A 14,549-nucleotide genomic window follows, 5' to 3' on the forward strand; every position below is an offset into this window, starting at 1 on the left:
CAGTAAATGGATCAATCCTAAATGAGCATTACTGATCTCATTGAGTAAGAAGATAGCGTGTAGGCTAATGGAGCACGGAGAACAAAGAGCATTTGCATGTTTTGGTTCATTCAAAACCAAAAAGAAATCAGTTCTGTATTAGAAGTCTGTATTGCATGGCGACTGACACTAGCTATGTTTTGGTTGGCATGTTCTATGTATTTAACGCTATTTTGTGGAAATGATCGTCTCTGAAAGTTTAAACCTTTGCATCAAGGTCAAGATCTGTAAGAACATGTCCAGTGTCCATATGTACTGTAAGCAAAGCAAAAAAAGATATATATTAAGTCTCTATTTATTTGGGTGGTCCATTGTAGATGCCTCGTAGATGTTCGCCTGACCTTCAACTAAATATCAATTAAATGCAACTGAACTCATAGTTGAATGTAAATGATTCTTTATGTAATCTAAGCCTACACCTGACCCTAACCTTAAATGGAACCCCTATCATTTACATTTGCAGCTGTACTTAATGAACAAACATTCAGTTAAATGTTAGTTAGGCATCTGCAATGGATCATCCAAGTAAAGTGTTACCCAACACTCTCAATACAGGAATGTTGTTTTCTGGCCATGAGGGTACACGCATTAGTCAACCATGCAGCCTTAATGTAAAGACGGAATAAGCACTTCTGGGAAAATGGAGGGCCTAATGACATTGAGGCGCACTTTTAGATTCCGTAATCAATACAGTACAAACGTGGAGCCCAAAAACCCTTGTGGTTTCTTTTGCATGCTAAAATAGCTGAAACCATCATAAAGTACCATCATAGAAGGTATTGTCTACTTCGTACACAGGCCTCGCATGAACGAAAAACATCTGCACATTCTTATAGGAGGAGGTAAACTTTAGCTGAAGCATGAACTATTGCAGGCATGTGACTTGTCACTAATTTGAAGTGTTGTGACGTCTCCAGCAGCAAGTCAGCTGAGACCTGGGTGAGAGATAAATGATGAAAGACACCAGTGGAAGTGAAGCAGAAAGGACAGTTTATTGTACCCAGTACAGATTATAAACTTAGCAGTGTAAAGGTACACGTTGTGAAGGAAGAAGGTGAAGCCTATACAAGTGCAAGACTACCCTTATAGAGTGGTGGAGGTGGTGATCAACAAGCCCCTCGGTTCAATGAGAAAGCTTCATATATATATAAGATTAGATCTCATTACAAGGTGCTGTCCTCTGACCCAGCAGGAAGGGTGTCCAGTGTGCACTGGTTCTGCAACGACTGCACCACAGGCATCCAGATTTTTTAAACAAACACGTTTTAGGCAATACTATACAGCAGATACAATAAAATCCAACCAATGCAGACTTTGCAAAAATATATATTTATAGAAGTTCCTCTTTTCCAAAAAAAACAAACAAAACAAAAAAAGTAAAAAAAAAAATAAAAAAAATAATTAAAAAAAAAAAAAAAGCAGAAAACTAATTTCTTCCTTGTCCAGCATAAAGCGATATGTTAGCTGACAATTGCCAGTTGAGTACACCATGCAAAAGGAAGCAGTGGTCTTTTGTCAACTTTAAACTGGCAGTAAAGAGTCCAGGAGAAGGTGTTTTCACCTTATTGCATGCAAAGCCCTGGGCTTTCCTGCCACCGTGGTGCATTTTAAAAACGATCAATGAATGAGTGCCAAAGAAACATAAGCCAAAAATAATACAAAACAGACTACAAACGCTGACCCTTAAATACGTTTTTTTACGCAGTCAGAGGAGGGAACCCTCCTGAAATGTTGTCTAGTGCATCCCTTTTAAATATTGTTTAATACCTCACAGTACCAAATTTAGCTCCTCAGGGAGTGATGAAAGCATACGGAATTACAAATGGGTTAACAGTCCCTGTAATCTGATAGTGTCCTTAAGAGTGCCACTGGTTTAGCTTTATTACAGATAAACAAATTGAGTTATCTAGCGCAGAGAGAGAGAGAGAAAAAAAATGATACAAAACAATCCCACAACACTTAAAAGCTTCAATTACCAACCCCCCCCCCCAAAAAAGTTCTGTAGGAATTTGACAGGTTTGAAGCAGTCCTGCGTTCAACTGAACAAAACTGTTGTATAAAAGCCAGCTCTCTAAACAAGTCGAAACAACTTGAAAGAAAGGAAAGAAGAAAAAAAAAGAAACAGATGGGTTATTCTTATTTCTCCTCGGCAAAATAAAGCCCTTTTTGAATTCTTACAGATATCTAGATTTGGAGGCAACACACAACTATCAGGGCCCAAAAGGCAGCTAATAAATAGTGCTGGGTTTAGATTTTTAGGACACCTTTTAATATTGTCAAAAAAAAAAAAAAAAAATCCAGATTGTCAAAACAGAATTGCTACAATTCTTTTCAGCCTGCACAGAGAGACCTGTGAGGCCTTCGGCACTCTTTGGCTCCTGGCTCCGCATCTTCTGTGACAACCAACACCCATCTACCACAAGGCAGGTCGAGCCACAGGAGTCCAGGCACCCCTCACTTCCCTGTCACCTTCTCATGGGTTAAAACCAGAGACCAGGTGGTTTGCAGATTTCTCCTCACTCATTATTATTATTTTTTTGTTATTTTTGGGGGAGGGCTAATCTGTAAATGCACAGTAGGGAAGGAGAAGTTGAGGCAGTGGGGACAGACATGTTTCAGTCTGCTTAGCAGTTCAGGTTCTGTATTGGGGATGAGAGTCAGTACACATAGCCATCAGGGAAAGGCATTCCAGTTACGCTCTGCTCTCCTGCATCGACCAAGTAAGGGGCTCCCTCATCATAGTGAGTCAGGGGTAGCGTGTCGTCGTCCACGCCAGGCAGGCCATCAGGATCTACCTTAAGGTTGGGCCTCTGGTTGTCTGGAAAGGCCATGGAGAAGAGGGCCTCAGGGTCGCACACAAACTTGTAAACATACCTCTCCCCAGCAACCTAGAAGAGAGAGAGAGAGGGGGGGGGGGTGGGAGGTTAGAAACTGAACATTTTCTGCCTTTTTTATAGTTCAAATTATGTAAGTGTGAGTGGACCCTTAAGGAAAGTAAACCTGAACCTGCCTTTACCTTCTGCATGATTCCCTTCTCATAGTAGTAGCGCAGGGAACGACTCAGTTTGTCGTAATTCATGGCTGGCCTATTTTTCTGAATGCCCCAACGTCGAGCCACCTGAAACACAACCAGTCAGATATCATTGAACATGATTTCCGAACCTCAGATGACGGATCTGTACAATGTGGACCACCTTTGTCAAATGACGTATTAATAAGACTGACCTCTTCTGGTTCAATGAGTTTGAACTCCATTCCACGTCCTGTCCAAGCAATAAAATGACCATTCGCTGGATCATCAAGGAGGGTAACCAGAAACTGCCAGAGCTGGAGAGAGCCACGGCGTTGGTAAGGTGGGCCGTCCCGATACACAGAAGGCTCCTGCTTTACTTTACCTGTTTGAAGAGAATAATGAAGATGACCATCTGTCAAATACATGAAAGAGAAAGCACCTGCAGGGCATCCTAGCTGCTCCAAATATGCATTCAAAGAGAACTCTACTTCACTCTGTGAGGGAAGAACACATGAAAAGATCTGAAAGATCCTTCACTTGATATAAAGGTGTTTTTTTTTTTTTACATTCTTCACCCTCACAAACCTTGAAGCACCTTTAGGCTCATAGGCCTAAATATATTTACAAATATTTGGATTTACCCTCCCGCCATTAAAAAAAAAAAAAAAAAAATCTGTCCACACAGACAAAACCCTTGCACGAGCATGCTAGCCTCATATGGGGCGACAGTAATGACACACTACTCCCTGTGTATTGTACTAAGCAAGTCACAGAATTACAGATTCTAAGTCTAAATGATATATTCGTAATAGAAAAAGTCAACTTTTTTCATGTGTTTACTGCATGTAGACATTGTAGTTCTATGTCTTATGTAGTTCACTACATCGAGAGTAAAGAGGTTTTCTGGCTGAATCTCAAATACATGCACAGGTTGTGACTTTTTATTAAGCTCTATTTTGTCCGTTCATACAACACAGAAAAATCTCCACCTTGGAATGTGTGTACAAAAAGCTTAATTTCACGGTTTCACTTTTTTTTTTTTTTTTTTTTTTTTTTTAAAGATACAACCTTAAGTAATTTAGGCACATTAGGGGGTTTTACCTTCAAGCCGCTCTGGAACCACACATGTGTCATCATAATACAGGTGCTGATCTCGGTCAAATGAAAAACCTTTAAAAAAAAAAAAAAAATTTAATTATATTAATAATATTAATTATTAATTTAAATGGTACATAAGAATACATATGAACGTAAATAATAAACCGCATAAAACATTTTGGTGGTAAAATATATACACTTACTTTCATGGTTTTGGTAAAAGCTAGCTGCTCTCCCAAATGAAGATTGACAGTTAGGCACTTCTGAAAAACAAAGCAAAATGACACTATTAAATGTTAAATAAATAAATCATAAAATACAATACAGGAACTCAAATACATAGATCTAGAATCATATGTCCATTGAATGTTTTCATACATGCTCCTGAAACTTTGTTTGTATAAACTGGATATTGAATTGGTGCATTTATGACCAGCTCAGGAATATGGAGGAGTTCCGATTCAATCAACCTGAAGCTTATGAAACAGACACAGGCGCAACAGCTGGGCTGCAAACGCCCAGCCCACACATCTGGCTGCACAAGCTAAGCCCAGATCAATGCAGCAATTGCACATGCAATATCAGCCACATGTCTACTGAGACAGCAAAACAGGATTAGTCCGTACGCCCCTGAATCATGACCCTCAACAAGGTGCTGCTGAATCCCATCTCTGAATCTCAAGCCACTCTGCTGCAAGGGCACACAATGTCACTACTGATTTCTGTCTTAAATTGGACGAGTGAATGCGACTGCCATTCTTAGATTAAGGAAATGCATCATCTGGTCGGCTGCTGGACAGATGAAAAGGCACTGCAACTGTGCCCAACTAACCACAAGCTAAGGCCCCATGTGCGTATTTATAGGCAGCAGGCTAAGAGGATTTGAAATTACATCACTGCCCAGCAAATACACAGAACCAGAGAGATAGTAGGACTTTTAGTAGGAGTAGGAGTCTGAAATGGGGTAAATGTGTGAATGTCAACATTAGAACAGCTGGATGTGTGGGTGTTCCAGAAAGTCTCAGATGTACTGTGAAGAACTTTTTAATTCACTCTATTCAAGTAGAGAATACAGAGAGATGTAGTTAAAGTTGTGAGAACTGCTGCACAAGTTCTTTAGGTTAACAGAAGTTTCACAAATGTCTTTATGCTTTCTGGCCTTCAAGCACAAACGCAGGTGAAAAACACTCCACTTAAGGAATCTCTGGAAGTGTGAAGAATGCAGCCACGTCAGACTGTGCTTTATCCAGGCAAGAGGTTGAAGAGTGTGAACATTTGTCTGCACCTCACCAGGCACTGCTAAAACTCACAGATTCATGCAAGTACACAGAAGATTCCATGCCTTCTGCCTAGCCCATTTGCAGAAAAGCTAGCCATTACTGCCAGACTAGGTCTGGACAGGGCCTCTGTTCTTCTCTTTAAAAACAGCAGGCAATTAATAGTGCTTACCAGAATCGAAGCAGAAGTCTCTTGGCTCTTGCTTGATGGCCATAGGGTGGAAGGCAGCCTGAAGAGGGCCCATGTTGGGCACCCCCTGCTCAGCATAGCGAGGGTCCAACAGCTCCTGTTTAAAGCCCTGAGGATGCACAGGAACCAGTGGCTCTGACATCTGCCGATGATACGGTGGCCGTCCATCTCTGGATGAAGTGCTTTGTGCCTGGTGAATGAAGTTTGGTCTTCCTTGGGTCTCAGAAGGTGGAAATGGCAAACAGGGTTCGGAAAGCTGCCGCTGAAACCTTCAAAATAGGGGGGAAAAAAATAAATGAACACATACATTTAATATAAAAGTCAAAATCTGCAAAAAATTATTTTGTAAAATCATAATAAATAAACAAAACAGCTTCCAAGCAAACAAGACAGAAAGCAATAGTTCACCACAGGCCAAGTTCAAACTACAGGTTTGCTCACTGTACAAGTGCATGAAAGCTAATGCAAGCTGTAAAATGAGACCTTAAGGTCAAGTGACACCAAAGGTATGTAAAGGGACAGCGAACATTCTAGAGTTGCTGGCTCCACGTTACTAACTGCCAATAACATGCCACACATCCTCCGGCATGCCCCCTGGAATCCTGCTGCAGGTGGCAGGGTCTGCTGCCAACCACTCTGTTCCCACGGGGGTCAGATTAATGCACTAAAGCTGCCACTGCACAACAACATCCATGTGACCAACAGGACAGTTTTTTCCATCCTGCAAACTCAGCGTTACTGAAAGGTCAGCCATCATACAAACTCCCATGTTCTTGTGCAGTTAAATGAAGCAGATGATACACTACCCAATAACTGCACAGGTATTCAAATTACAGTTAAAATATACATTCCATACAAATACACTCACCTATGCTCATTATTAAAGGGGGCATCATGGTTTAGAGGTGGACACGGCACTGCAAAAGGCGGGGTCTGGCTGTGTAGTGGGAGTGCCCTCTGATTGTGGGTAGAGTTGCTTACAGCGGGCTGTCCATGAAGGGGCCTCTGGCCTAATGTGGGGTTAGGAACTGGGGGAGGAGTCTGTTCATGCATTGAGTGTGTCCCCGGAGTGTTGGTGGAGCTGCATGGTGAGACAGGCGTTGAGGGAGGAGTCAATGGCTTGAACCCAGCTGAGGGTTTCCTTTCATAGGCACTTAAAAAGACACAAAAAAAGAGGAAATAATCAATCACAAAACTAATCTGCAACTATCTGCATGCTGTTCAATTCAGCACACACACACACACACACACACACACACACACACACACACACACACACACACACACACACACACACACACACACACACACACACACACACACACACACACACACACACACACACACACACACACACACACACACACACACACACGGCCTACCTGTAGTTGTAAAGGCACTTCTCTCCGTACGGCATGGGACTCCGGTCCTGGCTACAGGGGGAGAGCTCTTTGGAAGGACTCAGTTCCCGTTTAATCTTGGCTGGTGGAGGGCCATGAAACATCACTGAGAAAGACAAGACAACAGAGCACAATCAACCAGAGCGTCTAATCGAACACATCAACAGAAGTATACTGATGGTCCTCAGATGGAGTGCCTTGGTCTACACCATTAAATCGGCTTACTCCGAGGTATAAAAGCTACATCCTTCGTCTATCACTACCATGGTGCAGCAAAACACATGCAATCAAAGCACTCCCTTCTGATTTCCATCATGGCCAAGTCAATACTCATGAATCAGAGCGGTCGTAATTCAATGATTGTGAATGATTTTCCTCCCCACACTGTAACCATTAGCCGCTGGATCTCTGCATCAGCTCCCATATCCGGCGCCACATAATGGCCAACGAAACTGGATCCCCAGGCACTGTGCAACACTGGCCAAATAAATCAACTTGACCGTGCTGGGTTTAGCAAACCACATACAATGGGCACGTGAAAGCTTGATGCGTGTGCTGAAAGCTAAAGTTCATTGCACCACTATTAACATTAGAGACTCCCTCAAATCAAATCAAAGAGTAGATGGATATCCCAACGCGGCTGATGCTGGCAATAAGAGAGTGTGGGGTGCCGTTTGACATGCAGACAGCCAGAGACGCTCACAGCTCTGCTGAATAGGAAGAGTCAGATCTCTGCCAAGTGCCCAAAGCTTTCGCCAGGATGACCATCAGACACATGAAAAATCTCACACTGGCCTGATGTGCCACAGCAGAAAGCAGGCGCATTGTTCAGACACCCCAAAAGACTGACTGTAAATGTGCGTCACTGTATAAAAAAAAAAAGGTGCAGCTTATCAGTCTTCAGTTACACCACACTGATAAGCAAAGCAAGACCAAGACATGAGGCCTGACAAGAAAACACCACACCCTGTCTCCCAGCTTCAGACAAAAACAAACTGATGAAAGTCAAAAAAAGGAAATCGTAAAATGCGCCACTGAACATTACTCAAGTATTTCCCCACTGCAGTACAACAGCAGTAGCCAAGCTCTAACAAACATCCCAGCTCGAGGACTGCTGAGAACCTGCAGCTTAAGCAGTTGTGGGTGCTGCAGGTTTAGGTAGCAGAGTGGGGAAGTCTCCACCCTCTGGAATCCAGTCTATTCCAGAGGCGAGGCTGAGTGCATGAAAGTGTGAAATCAGATTATAGGCTTGCCTCATGTGATGCCCAATACCAGTGGTGGGCATTCTCTTTTCAGACAGTTCAGCTCAGATTTGAAGGCCTGACCAATATAAACATCTGTGACCAAATAAAAGGTGGTAGAAATAGTGGCAATCTTTTCATTTTAATTTATACAACAGCTTTAGTTGAAACAGCATTACTGTGTGGTAGGATTGCCCGATGTGACAGTCAGTACTATACTGTCTAGTTTCTTAAAACTCAAAATAAGGCAAGGTTCTGGTTTCCGATAATGACATGCATCAGTTCAGCCTGTACTAATATAATAGAGTGGCATGTAGGCAAGTATGTTATTCCTCAGAATGGAGTGTTTTTTTTTCATGGATTTGTTTCTCATCAAGAGTTCACCAATTATCACTGCTTCTTTGACGCAACCAATCCCAATACAGATAAATCCACGAGATGTAAATGTCACCAAGCAGACCTATCAGTCAGGCCCAGGTCAGAACAAAAGGAAACACAACCAGCAGCACATCCATCATTAACATCCTTACTGAGAAACCGCAACCAAACCAAATCAACAAGACTGTCTGCACACTTGACACCCTTCTTAGCATATGGTGTCCTTTGTCCTTTCAAAAGAATTGTCTAGAAATTGGAACAAGACCTGAATAATGAATAGCTGTTGGAGTTCGGGCTAAGCTGTTTCTCCCTTGCCCTCTCTGGACTCAATCCAAAGTACATCGCCAAGGAGAATAAATAATAAATCTCAGGTACTCACGGCTATCCGACTGGAAATCTGGGACAAACTGTTCATCATCGGGCACCTGGGCTGTGGACAGAGACATGGGAATATGATATAAAGAATGAATACATGCATACCAGTGATGAAGCGAACGCTGAACTAACAGCGCTTCAAATACAATTTCACAGTTTATTTGGGGGAGGGGGGGCAAATGCTGGCATTAGCAAGCAAAGGAGCACAGTGTGAGGTAGACATCATGCACTGAGAAATGACTAGCTTGTTGCTAAAAACAAGCAGCAGCAGGGAATAAAAGCGCATTACTCTCCACAATATACAAACGAAAATGTATGAACTGCATGCTGGGACAGAGCGAAACACTGAGAAGTATTACAAATGGGAAAGTTGGAAACCTGCATAGATATTGTGAATGCGTTTATGATCAGATTAGCATGCTCTCATTACAGGCAGAGCATCTAGCTGAAGCTTAGAGCTGATCTTTATTGCATTTCAAAGAAAACCATTCCCATATACACAATCTTAATAAAACATCATGCAGTTCCTCTTTGTCTAAAAGGGTGTGTATCAAAGAGACCTTACCCTCTGCAATCCAGATTTCTTGCAGCTGGCTGAGGTCCTGGAACAGTTCTGCAGGAGACAGACATAGATAACAGTCTCAGCACAAGAAACTGCTTAAATTCAACCTCAGATTGAAAATACAGCTCAAGGGAAATAAGGGCACTCTCTCAAAACTGAAATAACAGCAGTTAACGCATCAAATAGGATAAAGAAGCCACAGTAAAAACACCAACGACGGTTAAAAACCATAAGCACAATGTTCTTCTATATGGCAACACACAAATGTTTGTATTACCCTCTGTGTCCTGAGCAAGTTCGGAGTCTACGAACTTTCTTTTCCTGTCAGTGGCTGCTCTGTTGCATGATTCGTCCACTCGAGGAGATTTCTGCTGAGGATGAACAGACTAGTTAGTGTGGGGTCATCAGAACCATGGGGGGGAAAACAAACAAAAAAAAAAAACTTCACATCTTTCACACTATGGATTCATATTTATCCAGAGGGCACTCACATTAGGTGGGACCATAAATGGTACTTGCTGGTCGTAAAATCCGTCCATGTTACCTGGGTCTTCAAAAGTTCCCAGAACAGGGTCTTCGCTTAAAAGCGATGGCTGATTTGTGGCGTCTCTGTTCTCTAAGGAGATAAAGAACATCTACATGTCAGAAAGCTGTTTAGCAGATGCGGTCAGTGAACTCTGCTGCATACAGGCTGACAATCTTCATATCTATCGCCTCCAGACTCAGGCACCCCCCTCCTTCTCCTTCTCCTTTGTTGTTCATTACAACAGCCATGGTGACTGAGAGCAAGGGCGTATGGGAGTGTGTGTGTGTGTGTGTGTGCGCTGTACTATGTAAACACACTTCGAAGAAGTAACAAACATAAACCTTACATGAGCAGAGCAAAGCCAACCATCTGTGCCAACGATTAAGAGGGCAACCAGTTACACGGCAAATGCAAAAGGATGCATCCTGTGGGAATCCAGCAGCATTACGTATATGAAGATTGAACCCCCCACCCCTTCCAAAAAAAAATTAAAAAAACAAGGAGGTGGACAGCCTGTGGCACTGGAGCCTGAAAGTTTTAAAAGTCAGAACACAGCAGTATTGCTCAATCCCATTGGCTCAATATTAAAGGGATCCACAGCTCAGAGAACAGCATGTGTGTGCCAAGACCTGTGTAGTGTGTAGCTGAAAAACACAGGACTGATTTCTGCACTGTTGTTGAGCTATAGTCATGCTGGCATGGATGAGGACTAGAATACCGCGCGAATGGAGGAACTGTAACAGTGTTGATCCTTTAATCTCCATTTACTGAGAGAGAGAGAGAGAGAGAGAGAGAGAGAGAGGCATCAAAAGAGGGAGGGAAAGCTTTAAAAAAAAAAAAGAGAGAGAAATGAGAGCGAGAGAGAGAGACGCAGAAAAGAGCGCGAGAGAATGGAAAGAAGGAGAGGGAGCGCGAGCGAGGGGAAGAGAGCGCGAGCGAGAATGACGCATATTTTTCAGTGTGTCTAATCGGAGAAAGTTCACAGAAAGAGAGCCCAGATTAAATGGAGTGTATCTGGCAGATGATCCTACTTCCATTACAATCCAGCCAACAACACATTTACACCCTCAAATCTAAAGCTCGGCCAAGTTCAAGGCTACAGGCAACAAAAGCAACGCAAAACCCGTCCGTGCTTAAATCAGTTCAGACCAACTACTGAGACAGATCTACCAGCAGCAGCAGCAGCATCTCATTAAGACCGGAGTGAAAAGAAGTCAAAATAAAAACTAGAACAAACCAAATATCCGGTTACTGGGCCAAAACATCACATATTCCAGAGTTTAAAAGGTGATAATGTTGACTGGGGTACTACCCGAACCCCTCTCCACCCCCTCCACCCCTTCCACCCCTCCCCCTCGTGCCCCCTTGTTCCTTGTTTTTCTCAATGAAGTGAAACCTGATCCGCCAGGAGAAAAAGCCCGAGCCCTCCATTCACAAAACCACAAACACCCACCTCACCGAAAACACCAGGCTAACGCGCGCGCAGCCGCTAGCCTCACTTAACGCCGTCTTTAAGAGAAAAACCAGCGAGAATAACATCGCAGTAAAACTTCGCGCAGTAAAATGGTTGCCAAAGTGCGCCCGTGTAAGATAAAATGGCGTTCGCTTTCTCCTAAAGCGAGATAGCTGGATTTGCAGTTTCGAGTCCATGATAAACTTACACGCCGCGGAGCAGAAGCGACTTCAGCGACGCGCAGTTTCGGCTCAATTCGTGCAAATGCGGAGTTAATGAACAGCGGTCTCACCCTGCAGACGCTGCCGTGCACACGCTGGATGTCCTGAAATTCAGAGCGCAGAGAGTAATATTCCACAAGGAAGACCGCCGTCCCTTCTTCCCTGATCAATAGATGTGCTCCGCTCGACGCACAAAACTTGAATGGGATTTAGTAAATGGACCGCTTGGGTTTTCCCTTGGGCTCGACAGACAAGTGCCTTCGTACGCCATTGGTTGCGTGTTCCTGTCACTCAAACGAAGCAGCCAATAGTTTGCGAGAAGCTCATGAATTATGCATTAGATGCACTTTGACCAATCGCGGCTCGAGTCTGTCCTACTTTTATGAATGACTGGGTTTCATTCACATTCGCGTTTAGCTCGTCTGTTTCTCCCCCCTTTCCACAGGCTGTTAAAGGGCCACAGGCAGACATTTCAAACAGCAGGTGAAGTTGTCCTTGATAGTATTAGTAAGAGTCACGATTCGTTTCACCGGAACCTAAAAAAAAACTACCAGAAGTGCCGCAAAGCTTTTTATGCGGAATTTAACGTTACATACTGGTCAGAATCCAGCTGAACTGGGTTCATTAACTTGGCTTTGTACTAAAAACGTACTGACGATACCCAAAATACGCTCAATAAAAAAAACCCAATATATATATATATTTTATATATAAAAAAAACCCTATATATATATATATATATATATATATATATATATATATATATATATATATACATGTAACATTTTTGACATAATGTGAGTCTGGCAGTTGTTCTTTGCATGATGATATGACTTTTGGAGTAGTGTTTGGGATCCAGAACTAATCATCCAGCATCAGAACCTGACATTACTAATGTTTTCGTGGCTGATTGCAATCAGATCCTCACAGTAATGAGTACTGTTCCTACATTTCATGTAAAGTCTTTCCAGAAGAAGACAGGGTGTCTTTCTAGTAATACCTTTGAGTTAAAAAGAAGAACACATAATTGACTTAGGCTGCTAAACACGCACGAGTGAGTGAGTGAGTTACAAGCCAGGTCCATGAGACGCTTTAAACATATGTGTTCATGTATGGAAGAACAGGGATTTTTAAACATGACTAAGAGGCAGAATTCACTAGTCTTTGTAGCTCTGTCGTCTCATGGGTGGGAGAAGAGTATGAATAGTGGACAGTGGAATAGTGAAATAGTGGAAAAAGACTCCTAGCCTCAACCTTCAACCTTCAGTTCTACAAGTGACACTTAAAGTGTGGCAAACTCGCATCGATTCAGTAGGCCATAAATAGTTTGTTCCAAATAATAAAAAGAGGAGTAAAACGTCACTCTACCTGTGAACTATGTTGTTCATGAGTGCAGCACAAAACAAAATAGCTGCAGTATTTACTAATATTTGATGAATATCTCATACTAACATCATTAATCCAGGCTCAAGTCTGGCCTCATTTAGCTACTTTGCTGTCTAAGCGGAGGCGCGATCCGTGCTCTTGTGATGTTTGAAGAAATTTGATACGCAAGATCAGGGATTAAGTAAAGGGAGCCCATGTAATTCTTTCAGACGTCCTATGGTCTATATTTAACGAGGCAACTTCTCTGAATGAGAGTGAGAGGAAACCTTCATCCAGCAGGATGAGAATAATCTGTGAAATCCAGCCAGCTTTTGAACGCAGCTCATATTATTTGGGGAGGACAATGATAGCATAAAGGAGATAGGTATACAGTTACTGGTGTCTTTGTGGCTCTCTGATGCCCCTGAAGAATGGCCTGTCAATTACAATTACTGTGGAGGTCTACTTTTTATAGTACACTTCACTGAGCCTGTGCGGATGTGGTGGGAGGTGAGAGGGGGCGGGCAAGAGCATATTGTGTTTCCATTCGGATTCTTTCCTTAAATAAATCCAAAGAGGTGACACATACTACAGTGTCACTGCGGCACATCTCCCGCGGACATAATTCGGAGGGGTCAGTGAAAGACCTCTGAGCCATACGGGAAGAAGCTTTCTCTGTGTCCTTCAGCACAGCAGACTCATTTGTAAGCCTGGGAACAGGTTAGTATGGCAGTTTTGAAAGTTCTGAATATGCTTCCTCCTGCTCAGGCTGGGAAACCTCAGCACTAGAAGTGTGCACAGGTGCAGTGAGAGATGGGCCTGATCAAACGGCAGCACAACTAGAAAGCATTTCAGTGCAAATGTGCTACAAAGCCTAAAACCCAGATTACAGTCTCGCAGCTCCAGCTTCGCAATGCAAATAAGCCACAGACCAAAATGATCTGCGATAAAAATCATAGCTGAATGACATCTCTGGAAGCTTTGGGGTACAATATGGCAGATGCAGCCGGCAGATGAAAGGGGAATGAGGGAAGTCACAGCTTCAGGCCACTGGTAGTCTCCCAAGGAGAGACGAGATGTGACTTGCGGACTATTAATAGAGCATAGAGAGATAATTCCTCCCTCATTATCTCTGCATGCCCAAGATGCCCAGCCTTCGCCCCTGTGTGTAGCTCCGTGTTGTATAATCAGCACCTCGCCGCTTAAAGGACTGTTTTGGCAAGCGCACAGCACAAATGCCTCAGTCTTGCCATCTCTATGGACGTCTGTCTCTTAAAACCTAAAGCTTCTAGCAAATAGGATAAATTGCAATTCTGTTATTGAGGGTAGAGCAAGTCCTGTTAGAGTACCGAGTCATGAACATGCAAACTTTGAGAGGTTGCCTGAGTTAAACTTTCTTAACCCATTCATG

At 43.0% G+C, this 14,549-nt stretch overlaps 1 protein-coding gene across 4 annotated transcripts; it reads right to left on the reverse strand.

Annotated features, from left to right (window-relative positions):
- Nucleotides 1-1,012: 1,012 nt before the first annotated feature.
- Nucleotides 1,013-11,958, reverse strand: etv5a (ETS variant transcription factor 5a). Of its 4 annotated transcripts, none has more exons than XM_072685914.1 (13): nucleotides 11,845-11,958; nucleotides 10,065-10,189; nucleotides 9,851-9,941; nucleotides 9,577-9,624; nucleotides 9,016-9,066; nucleotides 7,000-7,123; nucleotides 6,486-6,770; nucleotides 5,600-5,886; nucleotides 4,354-4,413; nucleotides 4,154-4,222; nucleotides 3,265-3,434; nucleotides 3,056-3,157; nucleotides 1,013-2,927 (listed from the first exon to the last, which is right to left on the reverse strand). In XM_072685914.1, exons 2-13 carry the CDS (start codon nucleotides 10,110-10,112, stop codon nucleotides 2,697-2,699), a joined length of 1,566 nt encoding a protein of 521 aa, XP_072542015.1. In that variant the 5' UTR covers nucleotides 10,113-10,189; nucleotides 11,845-11,958; the 3' UTR covers nucleotides 1,013-2,696. The 4 variants fall into 4 exon arrangements, with proteins under 4 accessions (XP_072542015.1, XP_072542012.1, XP_072542013.1 ...); XM_072685911.1 differs by having other exon boundaries at nucleotides 9,851-9,944; XM_072685912.1 differs by having other exon boundaries at nucleotides 9,851-9,944; nucleotides 11,761-11,845.
- Between the last annotated feature and the right edge of the window lie 2,591 nt (nucleotides 11,959-14,549).

The sequence above is a fragment of the Salminus brasiliensis genome, chromosome 8 (genome assembly GCF_030463535.1).
Source record: "Salminus brasiliensis chromosome 8, fSalBra1.hap2, whole genome shotgun sequence".
Lineage (NCBI taxonomy): Eukaryota > Metazoa > Chordata > Actinopteri > Characiformes > Bryconidae > Salminus > Salminus brasiliensis.

Bases quoted from the DNA above. Each gene is read 5' to 3' on its own strand.
- etv5a (XM_072685911.1), bottom strand. From the start codon at position 10,112: ATGGACGGATTTTACGACCAGCAAGTACCATTTATGGTCCCACCTAAT. The intron at 3,158-3,264 runs GTCAGTCTTATT...GTTGTGTTTCAG, and splicing joins AACTCATTGAACCAGAAGAG to GTGGCTCGACGTTGGGGCAT. The intron at 2,928-3,055 runs GTAAAGGCAGGT...TCTCTCTTCTAG, and splicing joins AGAAGGGAATCATGCAGAAG to GTTGCTGGGGAGAGGTATGT.